The 20771-nt window shown below is 39.3% G+C and overlaps 1 protein-coding gene across 2 annotated transcripts; it reads right to left on the minus strand.

Moving 5' to 3' along the window:
• Positions 1-7139: 7139 nt before the first annotated feature.
• SEH1L (SEH1 like nucleoporin) lies at positions 7140-19987 on the minus strand. Of its 2 annotated transcripts, none has more exons than XM_052786966.1 (9): positions 19811-19987; positions 18118-18168; positions 16951-17097; positions 15332-15543; positions 14024-14122; positions 12826-12966; positions 12366-12523; positions 11530-11680; positions 7140-7903 (listed from the first exon to the last, which is right to left on the minus strand). In XM_052786966.1, exons 1-9 carry the CDS (start codon positions 19919-19921, stop codon positions 7714-7716), a joined length of 1260 nt encoding a protein of 419 aa, XP_052642926.1. In that variant the 5' UTR covers positions 19922-19987; the 3' UTR covers positions 7140-7713. The 2 variants fall into 2 exon arrangements, with proteins under 2 accessions (XP_052642926.1, XP_052642927.1); XM_052786967.1 differs by having other exon boundaries at positions 7140-9555.
• Positions 19988-20771: the final 784 nt, after the last annotated feature.

Raw genomic sequence — 20771 nt, forward strand, 5'->3', positions numbered from 1 at the left:
AAATCAACTGGCAAAAGAACTTGAAACTTGGGTACCTCCGGATAATGAAGGGGTTTTGTTACAGTATGTAGATGATCTCTTAATAGCTACTGAAACCAGAGAAAGTTGTATTCAATGGACTGTGAATCTTCTTAATTTTTTGGGTTTGAGTGGATATCGAGTCTCTCAACAGAAAGCTCAATTAGTCCAGCAACACGTGACCTACTTGGGACTCGTAATCTCGGGAGGACAACGGGAACTTGGGACTGAACGAAAAGAGGCCATTTGCCAAACTCCGGAACCCCAGACGGTGAAAGAGCTGCGGACCTTCTTAGGGATGACAGGTTGGTGTCGCCTTTGGATACATAATTATGGATTATTGGTAAAGCCATTATATGAGCTGATAAAGAAAAACCAGTCAAAATTAATTTGGACTGGGGAAACACGAAATGCATTTAAACAGCTCAAACGAGAGTTAATGAGAGCTCCTGCTCTTGGACTGCCGGATGTTTCAAAACCATTTTGGCTGTTCTCTCATGAAAGACAAGGAATAGCCTTGGGAGTACTAGCACAAAGACTTGGTCCCTATAAACGGGCAGTAGCTTATTTCTCCAAACAACTGGACGAGGTGAGCAGAGGATGGCCTGGTTGCCTTCGAGCTGTCGCAGCAGTTGTTATCAATATTCAAGAAGCCCGAAAGTTTACCATGGGACAGAAAATAACAGTGCTGGTCTCTCATACAGTTTCAACGGTCTTGGAACAAAAAGGAAGCCATTGGCTCTCGCCCCAGAGATTCTTAAAGTACCAAGCAGTGTTAATAGAACAAGATGATGTAGAAATTGTGGTTACTAACATTGTCAATCCAGCCTCTTTTCTTAGTGGGACTCTGAATGAACCAGTGACACATGATTGCATAGAAACAGTAGAAGCTATATATTCCAGTCGACCAGACCTCAAAGAAGAACCTCTGGAGGATGCTGAAAACTCCTGGTATACCGACGGGAGTAGTTTTATAAAGCAGGGACAACGTAAAGCAGGATACGCAATCACAACCACCCAACAGCTAATCGAATCTAAGTCTTTACCTCCTGGGACTTCAGCCCAGAAGGCGGAGATAATTACCCTCACCCGAGCATTGGAATTGGCAAAAGGTAAAAAGATTAACATTTGGACAGATTCTAAATATGCATTTGGAGTAGTTCATGCTCACGGTGCAATTTGGAAAGAACGAGGATTGCTAACTGCTCAAGGAAAACAAATAAAACATGCAGAAGAAATCTTAAAGCTATTAGAGGCTGTAAAACAACCAGAAAAGGTAGCTATCATGCATTGTCGAGGACATCAGAAAGGAAACACAGATCCAGAAATTGGAAATCGACTGGCAGATTATGAGGCTAGGCGGGTGGCAGAAGAAGCGGAAGCAGAAACATTATCCTTAATACCAGACGGTAAAATCCAAACCGTAAGTACAAATCAAAAACCAAATTATTCAAAAGAAGATCTAAAATTAATTGAAGATCTGGAAGGTAAAATAGAGTCAGATGGATGGGTTCGTTTAGCGGATAATCGTATAGTAATACCATCCAATTTAATATGGACAACAGTTTTAACTGAACACAATAAGACGCATTGGGGAGCAGATACCTTGTACAAGAGCTTAAATCAGAAATTAATAGGACGCAATCTGTATACAATGGTGAAACAAATATCTCAACAGTGTGAAATTTGTTTACGTAATGACCCTAATGTGGCGAATAAAGTAAAGTTAGGAATAATTGGTAAAGGGAATTATCCAGGACAACAGTGGCAAATTGATTTTTCGGAACTCCCAAGAAAAGGGGGGTACCGATACTTGTTAGTCATGGCTGACACATTTTCAGGCTGGCCAGAGGCCTTCCCCTGCCGAACAAACAAAGCAAGGGAAGTAACTAAGGTATTGTTGAATGAAATCATTCCTCGTTTTGGAATTCCAGCAACAATATCTTCCGATCGAGGCCCTCATTTTTGTGCCAAAGTAGTACAGCAGGTGAGCAAAACCTTGAAGATAGATTGGCAACTACATACCCCATATAGACCTCAAGCAAGCGGACAGGTTGAAAAAATGAATCATTTAATTAAACAACAAATAGCGAAAATTGGTCAGGAGGCCAATCTAACCTGGCCCCAATCTCTCCCCCTGGCGTTACTTAGAATAAGAGTAAAACCAAAAACCAAGGAAAACCTAAGTCCCTTTGAAATATTGTATGGAAGACCATATCAGTTCCAATTTACAGGGGAGGATTTAACCCAACTAGGTACAGGACATTTGTATGACTATATGATATCCCTCCAAAAACAATTAGAAAATATAAATAAACAGATTTTGGGAACCAGGGCTAGAGGATTAGATCAACCAATTCATCCCTTTAAACCAGGTGACTATGTATATGTAAAGATCTTTTCAGGACAACCCCTGGAGGAGAGATGGGATGGCCCCTATCAAGTGTTACTGACGACCTTCACTGCCATTAAGATCAAGGAACAGCCGGCTTGGATTCACTATTCGAGAGTGAAGAAAGCACCTGAGAGGCCATGGACGGTCACCTCTACAGGACCCACAGGTCTGCGATTTTCCAGATCATGATAATAACTGAGTTATTACTTGGTCCAAATGAAGCTCGGTGGAACTCGAACTCACATTTCTCCTTGACACAAAACGTTTCCCAAATTCTGAACAGAACTGATTGTTGGATATGTACTCACATGCCAGAATATGGTGGAAAAGGGATCTCGCTGATTGGCATCCCGATACCAAGTAACCACTCCTGGGCCACTCTTTGGGAAAGTACCACATGGTATACTGGCAATGACGAAGTTCAGAAATTAGAAATAACTAGTCCTAAGGCCCAGGAGCCTTATTGCACGTGTGTACAGAGGTGTAATCCACCTAAAGGACTCGGAAAACTTGACTGCGTTAATGGGACGTATGTAGGGAATCACACAGTTTGTAATAAAACTATAGATATTGGAACTTCAACTTCCGTTAATACTACAGCATGGCCAGTGCCAGAGGGAAAAGGATGGTACTGGCTATGCAATGACACTGCCCGGAAAGTTTTACCAAAGAATTGGATGGGAACATGTACTCTGGGAGCTGTAGTACCGAATATGACTATACACAGTTCTCCACCAAAAGGATGGGTGCGAACACACTTTCACAGGTTTAGACGAGAAGTTGAAAATCCTTTAGTAAAGAGACCTACTGCCTTTCACAGCTTTGTCCGATGGTTCCTTCCATGGTTGGGAGTAAGTGAGCTAGAAAAAGCCATAGTTAATATTTCAGCAGTAATAGAGAATCTTGAAAATAAAACAATTGATGTAATAAAAGCCCAACAATTGGAGATATCCAGTTTATCTCAAATTGTACAACAAAATAGAATGGCATTAGATCTATTATTGGCCTCTCAGGGTGGAGTATGCACAGTTATAAACACGAGTTGTTGCATGTATGTGGATCAAAGTGGAAGGATATCCACTGACTTAGAAGAAATTTGGAAACAGACCAAAATACTACATGAAATAGCAAAGGATGACACTTCATGGGGATTTCAGGAATTATGGGATAAATTAACCTCATGGCTACCGAACTTTAAATGGTTAAAGCAAATATTCATAACATTTATAATTCTCATAGCCTTAGGAATAATAGTATGCGTAATGCTTAAGTGTTTCATGTGGTGTAGCCAGAACACCACCGAGAGCTATGAGAATTGGAAGCGGAATAAAATTAAACATCAAGTAGAAACTGGGAAATATTTCGCTCGGTCTCTTGAAAATAACGGAATTATATGATTGCAAAAGAATTTGCAAAGGTATAAAGAAAAGGGGGGAATGATGTGAAGACTCAAGAGACTGTTATAAACAATTATATTAATTGTTAATAATTGAGGCCTGTATGTGTAATCTACTGACTGTGGTGATGTCCTTTCATCCTGTTTTTTGTGTTTTGTATCTTTGTATCCCTTGATTTATGTTCGCCTAGGCAAGTTTAAACCCTTTGGTATGTAAGAAAACCTTGAGCTTTGTTAACAGTAGGCACAAAGAGATAAGAAACCTTGAGTTCTGCTGAGCTTCGTGATTAAAACTGGCCAGGGTCAGCTAACTGGGAGGAAAGAGATAAACCACCTGGGATGACCCACACTGCGCATGCCTTAAGAGAAAGGTCAAATAGCGGACACCGTGAGGAAGACTAGCGAAGACCACCAGAGGACGTCCGAAAGACCACCAGAGGCCTTAACACGCATGCGTAACGAACATTATAATATGTTAATGACTTCTCGGAAAAAGGATGAATATGTAACGTGTTTCTCGGAAATCTAATGCATATACATGAACGCTCTGTATTTAGTCTGTACACTAAAGCCTAACGGGGTGCACGATAGGTGGAGCGATCCCCCGTGCAACCAGCGCTGCTAATAAAGAATACCTACTTAATAGTTAAAATTAACTATTGAGTCAATGTCCTTTGAATCATGACAGTTTTTATTTATGCGGCGGGCGTTGTTTATATTACCGACTTTGTTTTCTGTTGTATTGTGGCTGTATGAGTCACTTAGGTGAGGTTGAGCAATGTGCAGTTCATATACAGTACGTGGCAAATTTTATTTCCATTTTGAAGCATAAATGTCACTTTTTTTTAAGTAGAGGATGAGAAGGCAGCAGATGCCTTCCAAATACACGTGTATGTGTGTATGACAAGTTCAGAAGATCTATAATCAAATTCATTGTCACTCCAGGACGTTTTTACAACACACTGCTACAGCTGTATTCCTGGTATGGAGATTGCAAAAAGCAAGAATGAGAGTGAAAATTCACACACTTGATGTCATCAGAAGTTCATGCTGTGTTCAAATATGTTTGAAACTAAACCAACCAACAACAAAACAAACACCAAAGCCTCTTCCTGGCTATTACAAGACCCCAAAACTTCTGGTCCTGAAGTTCAAGCTGAGATGTGCTCCAAACACATAAACAGCATATGGGATAATGCATTTCTTCTCTCAGAAGAAAAGGGACGGCAGCCTTACAATAAATTTAAAATACCGCAAGTACCTGCTGTAATTATCCCTTTCTAAGCCCTTCTATAATGTCGCTCCCTCCTGGGGGTTCTGCTGCTTACGTTCAAGGGCCCAGATCCTGCACAGAAGTACAGTTCGCCATCTTGAGTCATGGGAGCAAGAGAGATTAATAAAGAGGGATGCATGAGTTTGAGGAAATGGAGGTGGCCAGTCAAGGATATGGGGTGAAAGGTGCTGGTTTGGGGAGACGTCAATGCAAAATGGCAGGCAGGGGGAAAGGCAAGCATCAGCCACAAAACCAGCATAAGTTCATTTGTTGAAGTCAAAGTACTTGGCCAGTCCATTGGAAAGGTGACTTGTTTGCACCGAAATGTAAGAGCATGTTTCCATTAGTAAGAAGTGTGACTGGAGTTAGTCACATGGAATAACAGATGTTCAGCACAGAGGAAAATAACGTGACCATGCTCAATTAACTATAAAAAAATGCATTAAAAGCTGCAAAAAGTTGTCATTTACTTTATTATTACCATAACTGGTTATTCTGGGCTCCAAAAGAATAACAGAAGCAAATCTAAAGAAAAAAAAAAAAGAAAGCAGGACTCTTTCCTTTAGATCTGGCTTATCAAGGATAGTTATATGTAAAGAATTATCTTTGAATTTATTTTACACTCCTTGTTGTGACACTGCAGTAATTGAAGCATACCCGACATACACTGTAGGGTCTCACAGCACAAACTTTTAGCGTTGGGAAACAACAGCATATCTAGACACAGCCACTTTGCTTTCCTTGATGGCTGCTTAGGAAGGAGCCCTGGTTCTTTTTCCTGGTACAAGTGGAAGTGGTACCAGTAAGAAAAAGATCAATTGCGGTATTGAAGGAAGTAACCTTTTAAAGGGTTAAGACAGAAATTCTGGAAGTGGCTTAAACCTTCAAAAGTATATTCTGCTGCTTGCGTACCCAGAAACAGCTTGTTCTGTTTTTTCTGTTTTAGGAATGAATCCCAGTATAATAGCTTTGATCTCTTTAGGAATGAATCCTAGTATAATAGTTTCAATCTCTTTTTTATTTAAATTACTCATTCTCCCACAGAGGAATATTGTTACTTCCTACACCCATTTAAACTGTATTTTTTAATCCTGTAACATTTCTGTTGTTTACCATACAAAGTATGGCATGATTTTGTAGAAGTTAACTTTTTGGTAAAAAGGTCTAAGTACCTCCTCTTACTAAACCTCCCCCCCCCCAGTTCTGTTCCTGCTGGCTGAAAAGTATCAGCAGCCTACCTCCACACACTGTTGTCAGTGAGCACACCGTAACACTGTTGTTACCTGTCATTGTTTTTCAGCAAATTAAAACTAGACTCCTCAAAGAAATCAAGAAACAAATGTGGTGTATCTGAGCAAAAATATAGCACCTGAGCAAATACAGTTTTCAGAATACAAGCACAACTCACAGGAACTTGCTATCCTTTCTAAGAATGGAGGTTGCCCTCTCCATTACCTTATACTAGTGGTCTAGTCCAGGAAGTAGCATAAGACCACTTTGAAGCATAAGCCCTACACTATTAGGCTTTGGGTTTCTGCTGCACAGAGCACACCTTTATCCTTCCTCCCCCTAAGATGGGCTGAACGAGCTCAGCTATCACATCCTGTGCAGTAATGCTACTCCCTAGCAATACCATGTAGTCATTGTCCAGTTTTATCCTCCCGCCTGTCTCACACCAGCCAAAGCTTGAGTCAATGCCAGCATGCTGATCCATCCACAGCAATGGTGTTCCTGTGCTGACACATCAAAAAAGGAGGCTTTTAAGTCAGTACTATTTCTTCAAAACATCTTAAGTGAATTATTCAGTCACTGGAAAAGAATTACGAGATAATTTGAAATCCAATGACTCTAGTATTCTGCAGACCTTTAACACATCCATGAGAAAAGTCAGAGCACACCCTGTGGCAGAAAAATGTAATACCCAACTGCACATCCAGAATGGCATATGACTTCACAAAAGCAAAACTATGAGAATGGACACCTGAATCAAAAAAGCTCCTTGAGCAGGAGCCTGTTTAAAAAAAAAAGCCTATTACAAGAAAAAGCATACTAATACAGACCTTTTAGAATAAGTTTATTAGTCAACCACAATTATAAAATTTAAATATTTATGTAGCAAGATGGAAAATTCTTAAGTAACCAAACACTCCAAACTATTTTGCTGCAGTATACACAGGAATGGTTTTGTTTCTTTTACAAGTTGATCCAATATCATTCTTTAGTTACTCAACTTCTTGAAGGCATGTTTAATTTTAAGAAGGTATTTCACATTTGTCAGTGCAATATACAAAAAGAAAAAAAATTCATACTACACTGATTCCAAAAATAAAAGGAAAAAAAAAAGAAAAAAAAAGGACAGGCACATTGAAGTCAGCTACACCATAAATAGCTCGTGTTTAACACTGTTTGTATGTGTTGCCATAGTTAAAAGGGTACAGATTAAAATGTTCCTTTGATACACAAACATAAATAACATGTTCCAAATGTTGTAGTTTGTTCTGCAAAACATGCATGAAGTTCCCAAATTTTTTAAAATCTTCTGTACTAGAGAAGAAATACAAAGGAAGCCAGAAAGGGAAGCATTCACAAACACCAGAATAAGGCCCTTCAGAGTTTATTTAAAGTAACATGTTAAACCCCTTCATTCTCAGGTAATAGATTAAGAGGCCGAGATACACATCGTCTGCGAGGGTGAGGATACTGGAGGTTGGCAGTGTCAGCATCGCAAGAGTGCTCTATCAGAGGAGGAGGAGGAAGGAGCTGGGCATGACTGGACCATCTCGATCCAGCCCGTGGGGAATCCAGAGGGGGAAAGAAATACCTGAAACAATTAAGAAAGGAACAAAACACCAAAACAAAAAAAAAAACAAAAAAACAAACAAACAAAAAAAAAAAGAAAAAGAAAAAGAGAAAGGTAGTAAATACAAGGAGAACCAAAGGGGAGAAAAGACATGCTGGAAAAAAAAAAAAGGCTTTAGTATATCCATGCCAAAACCAATAGAACATAATAGCAGAAATCAATGCTTGTAATTCAAAACAAGACAAATCTGGAAACTGTTCTTTAAAGGAAAATAATACAGTCTTTTCCACTGAAATTCATAGAAAAGAATACCATAATAATAATCCTAGTATACGTTTTTACAAAAGAACAGATTGCTTTGGAAATCAAAAGGATGTTATAGCACAGCTATTAACAGGCTTTCATTCTCCCAGAATTCCTGCGATTCATTAACAGAGCTTTTAGTAACGCTTCACTTGTGACACAAAGTATACATTAAATATTATCTAAGTACATTTTCTGCATATGCATCTAATTCCGATTAACTTCACAGCACTTCTGGAATAGCCGTAAAAACATCATTGTTTTTACAATACTTTAAATTTAATAATATACATTTACAGAGAATCACTACTGTCAATGAAATACAGTCTTTGTATGTATTTACATATTTCTGCAAAATCCTCAGAGTAAATTTAAGATTCCTGGTGAATGCAAGACTCAGAATTATGCCATTTCGTGCCATTTTTCTGCTGTTTTTATTAAACTTACCCGTAATACTTGTGCATTTAACTATGTTAGATACCTACAGATGTTTTCTGTCTTATTTACAGTTCTGGGGACTTACATAAAGGAACAGCTATACGATTAATAAAATTATGGGACAATTCACAACAAGCTGCATTTTGGTTTCAATCTTTTTTAGGATACTATTCTTAGAGAATTTTAGTGACTCCATGGAATTATTACCACAGGAACGTACAAGTACAGATCAGAAAACGTACTTTGCTTAGGATGAAGAAAGTATGACAGTACTTACAAAACATTTATTTGAAGTCATACTGAGGTATAAATGAAGCAATACCAAACTATTAAAGCTACCGTCTGTACAATTGTCAAAACACAGTTTTCTTATTCCTTTAAAACTAACAGTTCCATATATTACAAAGCAGATACAAATTTGTGATGTTTAGGAATCTTAACCAAATGCTGAACACTATGAAATGCAGAACAAACTAGTTATCAAAACAATTTTCATGAAAATTACTTTAATGGTCACTTCCCTCCTCCCATCCCAATCAAGGACAAAAATTCTGATTTTTAGTCATGAACTATATTTTAATTTGACAAGCTTTCAAAAAAAAAAAAAAAAAAAAAAAAGCTTTGATAGAAGTTTTGGGGTTTGGGTTGTTGTTTGTTTGTGGTTTTTTTCCGAACAAGAAGCCTCTCCAAGTATTTTTCTATCAGGAGTTCCAACAGTATCAAACTGTGCGGGCTAGTACAAAAAACGTACACAATGTGTTTTAAAAAGGCTTTTTGAATAGCATTTAGTAGTTAGCAGGCTGCTGGTGTCTTGGGAGAGGTCAAACGGCGTTGGGGAGAGAAAAAAGGAGTTCGTTTTCCATTCCTGTGTGCATGCAACAAGCAGCAAAACACGAAAGTTACTCCAGTTAGCTTGGTATCAGCTCTGCTTTCTGTTAAAAAGGACATAATACAAATGGAGAATGGAAATTGTATCATAAATCTAGGCACACAATTACATCAACATAACAACATAGCCCTACTGACTTATTTTCCAACAATCTACATCATCTGTTCTGAAACTATTTTGATTACAAATCTAGTTTGATGACCATGCTTTAACAAAGTTTTCCAGATCTGCCTATGCTTTAGCTGTTTCAAGTATAGACACTAAAACACAGCATCTACAGTCACAGACAAAATAAATTCTGTGTAGGATACCAATTTAGTCAAATGTCAGTACATAAATCTTTATTGTGTTAATACACTAAAACAAAAGTTAGCAACTGTGCTTACGCAATTCAAGCCAATGTGATTACAAAAGAGAAAATGTAGTTAACTGCATCTTTTTTATAGTAAGGCTCAATCCTAGGACAAGACACCATATCTTTTGAAATTCCACAGCCACAGGCTTAATTCTGTAACAAAATGTTACTTCCAAATTGGAACTGAGAATAATTTATTAAAAAACAAAACAAAAACGAACAAACAAAAAAAACCCCACCACACTTTCAAAATACAAAGCAATGGAGGGAGTCTAAAAATAATGCTAGAAGTTTCAGTTTCACAATGGCTTACTACCAACTTCAGGGAGAGAAGAAGGACCGGTGGGGTAGGGTAGTCTTGCTGGCAGCAACACAGCCTCAGATAAGGAGACTGTGAAACCACGCCCTATGCTAAAGAGGTATAAAATAGTCTGTATCTCCCTGTAGGAGCCCAAGCAAATACAGTTACATAGGTTTGGATATCACATTTCCAAGACAGGACTACATTTCAGCATTTTTTTGCTACACTCTAAGTAGCACCTGGCACCAGGTGACCAGCATCATTTTGTCTGCCTTTCTTGCTGGAGACTTGGCCCATTACCACCTCTTGCTCTGCCATCTATCTTGTGAGGAAAATGATGAGACAGCCCTTCTCTGTTCAATGCAGCTAGGGATCTGGAAGCCAGAACTGCCATTCAGGACTGACTGCTGAAGGGGGGGTGAAGGCTACTCTCCAAAAGCAAACTGTCATAGTACTTCACAGATGAGCATTTTAAACTGAACAAAAGCCGTATTAGTAGCTGCACATGGATGAAAATGGGAGGCTATCCCAAAGCATTTGGGGGGGGGGGGGGGGGAAAGGTGGCCACAAAACTTGGAAGCTGCTGCTATGGAATTTGGCCACATCCAGTCCTTACATCCTGTAAAGTTGACTGTACACACTCCACCGTACAAATGTGGGGCTCAGTGTACTTCTAGATTTTGGTATGCACAAATTGAAATGGTTTTCTGAAGAGGCAGTTAAATTTACCTACTAAATAGCAATTATTACAGAATAAAAACATAACAAAGCAAATTAATCTGCAGTAAGAATGCCATATGAGGAAGATTAAAAAAAAACCAAAACCTTCATTCAATTGATGTTACACCTGCAAAAATGCAAGTAAACTAACACTAGAATACGACTTTTGAAACCATACATTATGAAGTATCTTTTCCTCCTTCCTTTCTGCTACATTATCCCAGTGAAAAACAGAAATTGTTGCTGGCATTTTTGCTTCACTTTTAAACATGCATCTAAAACAAAAGGGGAGTTACACAGCAGTATGATAAAGTTTCTCCTTGTTTGAAACTATTTCAGAAAAGTTATTTTTAATAATGTGAAAGAACTAAAGGTGAAAATAGTTGTTTATATTGCTTGTTTACATTGCTTATTTACACACAATGATTCAGTATGCCTTATGGTTTTGTTCATTTTCCTCTGAACACTGGCATAACAGACACCATTAGAGTAAAACTACAGAGCTTGCAGAAGTATTCATGCGATAAATGACATTGCACTTGAAAAAAAATTATAAAACAAACATGAAAGCTAAGTAAAATTAAGAAGATTCAGAGAAAAGACTATTTACTGAAATTCAGTCTCTCTGCTAATTAACCTACCTGCTGACAGATGATCCATTTAGTGAATTCTGTAGGCTTGTATTGGCTGAACCTAGAGAGGCATTAAAAATTCCCTGCTGAGAACTACCATTCACTGGACTGCCGTTACCCTTCAGTATACCAGTACACTTCCAGTTGTCCATGTAATTAGCTGCAAATATAGATATATAAAAACTTTTAGTTTCTCTTCTGAAGCTCAGCTTTTGATACAGCTATGATGTTTCAACTACTACGCACCTCGTGTGAATTACAACTGAACTTCAATACCAACATATAAATTCCAAATAGCTGAGGATCTGGCCCTTTAGCTGTCTGACACATTCTCTACCTATCCACAACATGAAACTCAGTTTTGTTCAGTAGCAAGAATGAGTTTCCTTTATTAAAATATTGAGAAACAGGTGACAATGGATGAGGAAACTGCCACTGGTTTTTTTTGTTCTTGGTTTTGGAAATTTAAACAGAAAAAAAGCCAGTTTGCCTGAACATTTTTGCCTGAACATTATTGCCTGAACCCTGAATGTAGATTTTCTGGTTTTGGCAGCAGGCAAAGACAGTAATGCAGTATGTATGTTAATTTCAAAAATTACAACTTTACACAGCTCTAGTCTGGTGAAACAATTTGAGGGTACAGTAACAACTATTCACAGCAGCCTAAATCATGCAAGTGTTCCAGCACAGAAAATTATTTCCTTTGTCTGAAATGTAAATATATAAAAATCTATCATTCACAAATCTAAAATGAACTTTGACTCCAGAATTATTTTTTGAGTAAAATTTCTCAAGTATATTCAGCATACTACAAAGCTAATGTATTTCAGGTTCGGTGACCTTACCCTTCCAGAGCCTAACGCACCCATCATCACCAGAGGAGGCAAGCACTGTGCCTGTAATATTCCAGCTCACTCGCCACACCTGGGAGTTGTGATTATCAAACTGTGCCACAATATGAATTTCAAATTTTGTTAGTCCTCCAGATGAAGTCAATTCTTTCCTGTTTAAGAGAGAAGTGACAGCTCTGCACACAACTGTTCAAAAGTCTGGACTTGAATGTGATGACAAAAAGAGAGATCTACATCTTTTGAGGAGTTTAGGTAACAATTGTTACTAGATTAGGAGTATTAAGAGGTATTTAGACAAAATTATACACTTGCTCACAATCTTGTCATCTTAAAAATCAGGCTGCTAAAAAAAATCCTGCATACATTGTTACTTCTTCTGCTTCTCAGATACTACTGAAATAAGACTATATAGTATACGCCACATCGTACAAAACTATCTTCCTTTTAAGCTCACCTTAGAGGTTTTAGTGTGAAAATTCGTACATCTTTGGTTGCTACAGCTAAGATGTGGAAGGATCTTCCCAGATTTGGAGCAAATGCAATATCATGTACAGGATCTGTGACTGTCATCAGAGCTTCTGCTTTTGCGTATTTCCTGTACAGCATAAGAAATTAACCTTTAATGCCATGAAAATTGCCAGCGCTGCAAATTATATAAACCAGAGATAGTGGAACAGGGAAAAAGGGGTTAGTATACTATAAGACTTGCAAAAATAAAAATATTTTCTTAACATAAATGTAATGGTAAGTAGTAATTACAAGCCGATTTCTTCAGAAATGGAATACATCAGATAGAGTAACTACTAAAAACAGTATGCTACATCATACAACAAAGCAAGGATTCCACTACAAAGAACATTTTTGTCTACAGTTGGAAAAGGGAAATAAAAAGATTCTTCCATTCACAAATCTAAAGGGAACTTGTGTCTCAGTAACTTATTAAATTTTCTGGGCTTGTAAGCAGACCGTTATCTGCCTCCTCCGCTGCACGACAAACACGTATTCCATTTTCTTATTTAACACCAGGTAAGTTACAACTTTTCTTTATTGTTAATGCACAGAGAACATTGTCTGAAGCCAGGCATAAATCCACAGAACACCTTGGCTCCTTTCCCACACCAATCACCCTGAATGAAACACAAGTTCTCTATCATCATTTAATTGACCGTGGTTGAGCACACACTTCCTGGCCTTTTCTAGTTCTGAATTCTTAACTGTACAAACTGAACTTTCACAGAACGCTAGGAATTCACAGGACTTTCTGTCATTATAAACATGCTTTTAAAAGCATTTTAAGGTCGTCTTGAACAAAACAGTGCCTAGTGCAACACAATTCAAATTTCAACTTTGCCCTATTAATTCCTTGTGCAAAATTAAGCATATAAATTATTAGAAGCGGAAACAATTCTCCCTTTAAAATGCTTGTATGAACACTGGCATTTCTGCACTGAGATAGAACAAAATTATCAGTATCACATTTGTTAACATCAGTTACCATTCTGAGGTCTCCCCCTCCTCTCCCATCCAATGTCTCAGAGACAGAATTAAGGTATTATTATTTACTAGTCCACTCCACATCTAATGACAGGAATAAAATAAAATGCCTTATATTACAAACTCCCACCAATGTTTTATGTTGTCATTTACCATACCTGGTATTTTCATTATATTCATAAATTTGAACCTTAGCCAATATATTTGGACTGTTGTCATCACTTCCTACAGCGATCATTGGAGAATGTGCTCGAGAGCTAAAAGGTGAAAATAAATACTGTTATATTTACAAATGATTCCACAGGAAGTACACCAACCCATTTTTTAAATTTCAGACACATTATCTATAAAGAAAACAAAACAATAACAAACAAAAAAAAGCACACAGAGGAAAAAAAAAATCACAAGGAAACATAAGTAAGTGCCATTCACAGTTACTGGTACAATCTCCATTCTGTTGTTTTGAAAGTCCACTTTATACACCCACTAAGGTAAAGTCATTAGGGAACATTATTTGGCAATTCAAGATGATGCTCCCAGAGAATAGGATCGATTTTATATATGCATCTGCCACAAGTTTCATGGCAGAGTCTGCATTCTTTGCAGTACTTTCAACGATTGATTTAGTGGGATTGCATTCAGATTTTGGAAAATAGATTACAAAAGCTAAATGTAGATGAGTTCTAGTTTTTAAATCAACTTTTAACCCCATCCCATGCGTTAAAGTGAAAGCCTGTACCTTCAGCACAGACTACTACTAATGAATAGAAGAATAACTGGATCAGCAGGACACAGACCACTATGTCTATAGGCAAAGCCACCAAGTGCTTCTCGACAAACAGAATCCAAAGCAGTTCAGCCCTGAATGGTTCTTCCCTTCCTGTTATTGCTGGGGGAGGATGTGAGAAGGGAAGCAAAGGAGAACCTCTGCTTGTATGTGTTCTTCGGAGTGGGGACTACCCAACCAAACTCCTCTCTGATTCCTTCCTGTTCAAGAAGGTTAATTATATCACTGAGCCCCTGAGGATATTACTAAAAGAACTCTTAGGCTTAGGGTGCATGTCCTTGTTAGAGTTGTCAAAATTATTACCTATTGCAACACCTTTCTTAAGGAAAGAAGAAAGAGACAGGAATTGTCCCTTTATAAACACTTTCTCTTATGAAAATCCCAGTTAAGTTTTGTGAAATAAAGAGCTCATAGCTCATTAGCTCATTACTTGCTAAAAATAATTAAGCTGGGAATATTTCCTCACAGAGCACAGGAGGACTTTTTGTAACACCTCTCTGGCTCTGCCAAACTTGCTTTATTAAAAGAAACGTTAGCAGCTTGCTTTCAGATCCGAGTAATGTCCACTCAATCCTCTCCATGCGTGTTTTAGGATTTATTCTACAAAATTTCAGAACTAACTCTTTGGATCTTCTGCTTAAACAGTCACAAAGCAAAACCTACAGTTTTAATAACATACCTTGAAGGATTCCAAGAGATACAACTGCAGCTTAGCTTACATGAGATTTCATGCTGCAGTGACCACTGACTGAGATTCATCACATCTGGAGCTTCATAAATCCTTACAACTCCATCCGCTGAACAGGTTGCCAACATAAGACCCATATGTTTGGGAGCAAACTTCACATCTGTAACAGATGTCCTACTGTCTACTAGAGTGGTCCTCTTTACCTGCAAAGAAAGGCAGAAATTCTTGAAGGAAATGCTAGCAATTTCCATCAAAAATTTATTCTCTACAGAAGGCTAATGAAAGTCTGACAACACCACTTCATAGGATCACTTACCTCTTCCATCAAGAATTAAAAAATCTTTAAACACCAATGATTTGGAGAAATGACAGATCATTGCACTGATGCAATTCCAAGCATCAAGAGATATACTCACAGTGGTATCAAAGTTCTGGTATCAAAAAGAGTCGGTTAGATTATGCTCTTCAGAAAAAAACCCGAAACACGTAACATAAGCATAAAATACAAGAGTATTGGCCACAGGCAGTTTGAAACTGTCCTCTTCATTCATACTGGTGACAATATTAACTGCAATGCCTAGCAACAGTGCTTTCTAATTTCAGTGCTGCTGAAGTTTACCATGAAGCATTTTCCAACAGAAGCATCAAAACAAGTATTTCTGATAAGGGAATGGGTGAATACAGCAGACATTTGATAGGAAGATTAGCTATGGTGACAGAGGAAAAAATCATTAACGTTTGTTTTTCAAGTTGTCTCCTCTCCTGCCAATAAAGCATGAGTTTGAGCTGAAAACTATGCCTCCTGCACACAGAAGTCAGCTTTCATACCCCACTGGGTGCCAAAGGTCCTGACAATCCAACTCTTCCCAATTATGCATTTTAATGTTAGAAAACTTCAGTAGAAAGTAGAAAACTGCAAATATTACAGCAACCTAAAACAAAACAAAACATTAGAGGCAGGAATACTATACTGAGTTATATAAGATTACACATGGAGAACAGCTGCAAAATAATCTGTTCAGATCTAAAATTCCCTTGACGAAATGCTACGCAGAAAATCCACTTTCAAGCAAACTATTTCCCCCAAAAACCTGATCTATTGTTTGAAAGATGAACAGCATGAGACAGTTTCAAATGAGCTCTTGTCACAGAAGAAAAAACCCACAACTTTAATTCTACTGTAGAGGGGAATTCATGTCTGCAAGCTGTCTGTCAGGGAACGTCTTATTAAGAAACACCAGTAGTAGTGACGCTAATTGGCCTGAATGTTGCCATTCAGCTGTTTTCCCCAAATGCATTAAAAATACTTACTCTATATTGGAATATTGCCACAAACTAACAAAACATCAGCAAAATCAGGAACACTTTGTATTAACAGAAGAAAACAGGGCGCTTTCTCTGTTTTGGGAATAGAAAAAATGTTGCAAACCCAGAAATGTCCAGTTACTTGGTATTTAGAACAATTTTCATGTTCTGTCTTCTGTTTAATTCTGGAATTTAAACAGTGTAAAGCTTCAGCCCATTACGATAAGCAAACAAATCAATGAGGAACAGTAAATCTGTTTATATGAGAACATACAGAAACTGTGATTAATACATTAACGTCTCACCCAGTGACTCTGGCCTCGGAGTTTATCGTTTGACTCTCCCACTATTTCTTCCCATACAGCTGCTGTTCTATCAAAAGAGCAGGAAGCCAGGACCTGCCCAAATTCAGGATGGGCCCACGTCACACGCCACACAGATCCACTATGTGTCTGCAAGGTAACACCAAAACACTATAGAGAAACATACTTATTTTATTAGTCCAAGCGATTGTGTATTTTCACGACTTTTTGCAGAAGTAAATTCTAGGAAGTAGTAAGAGTATTCCTTTGAAACCTATGTTCATTTATAAAGCTCGAAGTTACACAGCAGCTGTTGCATTTGTTTATTCCTATAAGCACTGCAAAGTTTTGTTGCTATTAGTTAATGGTTAAAAGGTAATTACAACTGTATTTCAAGGCATTATTTACTACTCCTTTGAACTGTAAGTTCCAAGCTGAGATTTTGCCTTGATGCAAAAAGTACATCTTTGTTTTCAATTTTCAACCATTACCATGCTCACTTCTAGCTTGCCTGTACTCTTCCAAAGCATATGCAGAGCATTATTCATCTCCTTTTTTACATGAAACTCCTCTGTCATACCTAGTCAACCTAACACTTCTTTTTTTAGAGAAGGGAAATTCAAAAGCTTCACTCGCCTCCATTTCTATCTACAGGTATTATTGTATTGTGGTTCTATTAAATACAAGGTTAAGGACAGTTCAGAAGCTGAATGCACTAATTATCCTGATGTAGCAGAGTCTCTAATGACAACAGTTCCCGGAAAGGTTTTGGAACAAAAAACAAAACAAACAAACAAAAAAAAGAGGTCAGATGTTGTAACATTTAATAGCCAGACCTTTTGCTCTTTCTTGGGGTTTTTTTGGTTACAATATGCGAAGGTACTGTTTTCCAACTCCCTAAACACCAGTTACTGCTATGTTTACTGATAACAAAATCTGCCAACATAACTAAGTACTAATAATGTAAGACTGCATGCCAGCCTCTGCTTTAAGTGAGAAGCATTAGAGATGTTTTATAAAAGCAGAGAAAAAGTATTTTACTGTAAGAAATACAGGATCTACAACAAACCAAAAGTATTTCTACTCTACAAGTCAGCAAAACTAAGTATGTTTCTTTGAAAACAAAGGAGAAATTATGGTTATAACTGTATAATTTTTATAAATACAAACCTTCCAGCTGGCAGTGCAATGCCAATCCCCATTTTCACTTTTGTCCCAGACCTGTTGAGAAATCAAAATACAATCATACAATTTGTGTATAAAGTTTACTAAGTAGTAATACAAAACACAGCCATTAAAAAAAAAAATATATAGATACACCACTAAAAATTTTCACCTGGAAAACTCTGCCTGGCTCAGTACACAACTGCACTTCACTCAACCTTGAAAATATCCCTACTACAGCTAGGAAGAAGAGGCATACACCTGCCAAATCCACTATTGTATGAAGTCTATCTTTTTAAACAATAAATTATTCACAGAAGACAAATTATTACAATTCTCAACACTTCATTCACTCTGTTCCACGAGTACACTACTCAGTTTTGCTCCAGAGCCCCCACCACGGCACATGCTCAGCCCTGGTCGCAAAACCCTGATGTGGCTCCTGGCAATCACCCCACGGAGAGAGCAGGGCAGCAGAAAGAGAATCAGGCTAGTGGGGGAAGAGATCTCCTTTCTGTTCCTGACATTTCTGCCTTGGTTTGTAACCACACACAAGTCACTTAACCTTCCTTTCTCTTGATTTCCCATACATCTTAATCATCTTTGTGACTTTTTTCCTGAAAAATTGCGAAGTCATGAAAGTTACCAGATGACAGATGCCTCTGGAAGCCTGGCATCCACTCCTGTTTGTCACTCCTTCACTATACAACTTTACTGAAAGTCACCTTGCTTTTGCCCTTCTGGATCTCTAATACAACCTCGGCTGTTACCATCACAGCCCAGCTTTGTCACTTCTCCCCGACTGCTGTTCTGCAGGGCCCACCGAGTGAGAGCGGGACCTGCGCCAGTTACAAGTTATCATAAAAGTCTGGCAAGAGTAAAACTTTTCTTAAGACAGTCTCATAAAGGATACCATTATGATTGGAAAGTAACATTGCTTTGCTAAAGAACATAAGTTTTGAGTCCTACCTACCTCTTAGCATCTTTCTTAAGAACATTCTTTTTCGGCTGTGAGTTTTATGTGGACAGTCCAGGCCAAAAACTGACATGGCTTTGGCTTACTCTTTGGGGGACGTTTTTTTCGTTGTTGTTGTTTTGTTTGCTTTTTAATATGTGGTCAGGGAGAAGGGGCCACTGGCTTGTTTTTAAGCCTCATCTACATTTGACGTAGCTTTCTACGGAAGAGCCGTTTTCTCAACCGTTTACCTGGTCTAACCAAAGATATGACTGCTCTCTGCAAATTACATTTCTTAAATCTAACCGTGTAACTCCTGGATTTTTGTCCGTCTTCTCACGATGTGCAAAAAACGGAAAAAACAATTCGCTTTTCCCTTACTTTTATTCTCTTTCCTCTAAAGGAATGTAAAATCAAGGTTTCTGATGGTTTCCAGTTTCCCTGGTCTGCCAGCGCACACGCGGGACACTTCAGCCCTTTGCCTGTTTGCACTTCCCCATGGAACGGCACCTTCTGCCCTTCGCCAAACACGGATTCTCAGCTGAACCAACAAAACCAGCAGCACCGCCTGTGGCCAAAGCAGCGGGTCGGGAAAGAAGCGGTGTTTTCACACACGTACGGACAAGGAGCGTGACGGGCGAACGCGGGAGGGAGAAGGCCGCCGCCCCGCCCGCCCGGTAGGCCGCGGCACCGCCCGCCCGCTCCCTCCCCTCCCCAGCACAAGGCCCGGCGGCTCCCGCTCACTTTGACGCTCTGGTCGCTGGAGCAGGTCGCCATTCGCCGCCCGTGGAAGTCGAAGGAGACATCGTGGATGAGGTCGCGATGATCCGCCGCGATGCTGCGCGCCACGAACATCGCGCCGCCGCCCGCCCGCCCGCCCTCCTCACGCGGCGGAGGCGGGGCAACGGCCGCCCACCGGCTCGCGCGCAGCCGCCAGAGCCCGCCGCGCTCGCCGGCGGCCTTCGCGCCTGCGCGATCCCTCCCACCCACAGCCGAGCACGGCGCGGGCGCGGGGCGGGGCGGCCTGGCAGAGCTGAGGTAACATTGCTCTGCAGGGGACCGGGGCGGGTGCCTGAGGCCTTTCTTGCCCTGACTGGAATGGCGGCTCGGGTTGGGGTGCGGAGTGTGGGTTTCTTGCTCCACGGCCTCGCGAAGGCGTGCGTGAGGCGGGCAGTTGCCGTGGTTTTGAGTTAGGTCCGTATGATGGGCTGTAGTAACGGGCAGTGTCGGATGAGCCCTGAGAAGGCTGTGGTGCGACAGGACGTGAGGCCTGCTTCTCATGTGTGGGGCTGGGTTCGGAAGGTTTTACAGGGAGTTAGCGGACTTAAGAGGCAAAAATAAATAGTAATGAAATTATGATGGTACTTCATTTCAGTTCCAGAACACTGCTCGAGGCACTAGGACACCTTCACTGCCTTATAGCTGTGATCCAGTTTTCAAATTGTACATGAAGTGATTAAGGAAGAGAGTCAAATGTAAAGTGTCCTGACATGAGATATATTCAAACTCTCTCGATGCAAGTCCGCTTCGGGCCTTTTCTAGAACATTTTTTACATCTGCACCTTTAACAGTAGATTAGTTTTACCATTTTCAAAAGGGCTTTTGATCTCACCGCTTCCACATTTGGTCATGGCAATAAGGCGTCAAATTCTATCCCCTTGATGAAGAGCATTTGTTCAGGGGTGTTCAAATACTTAATTATAAA

This window comes from Harpia harpyja, chromosome 5 (assembly GCF_026419915.1).
Source record: "Harpia harpyja isolate bHarHar1 chromosome 5, bHarHar1 primary haplotype, whole genome shotgun sequence".
Taxonomy (NCBI): Eukaryota; Metazoa; Chordata; class Aves; order Accipitriformes; family Accipitridae; genus Harpia; species Harpia harpyja.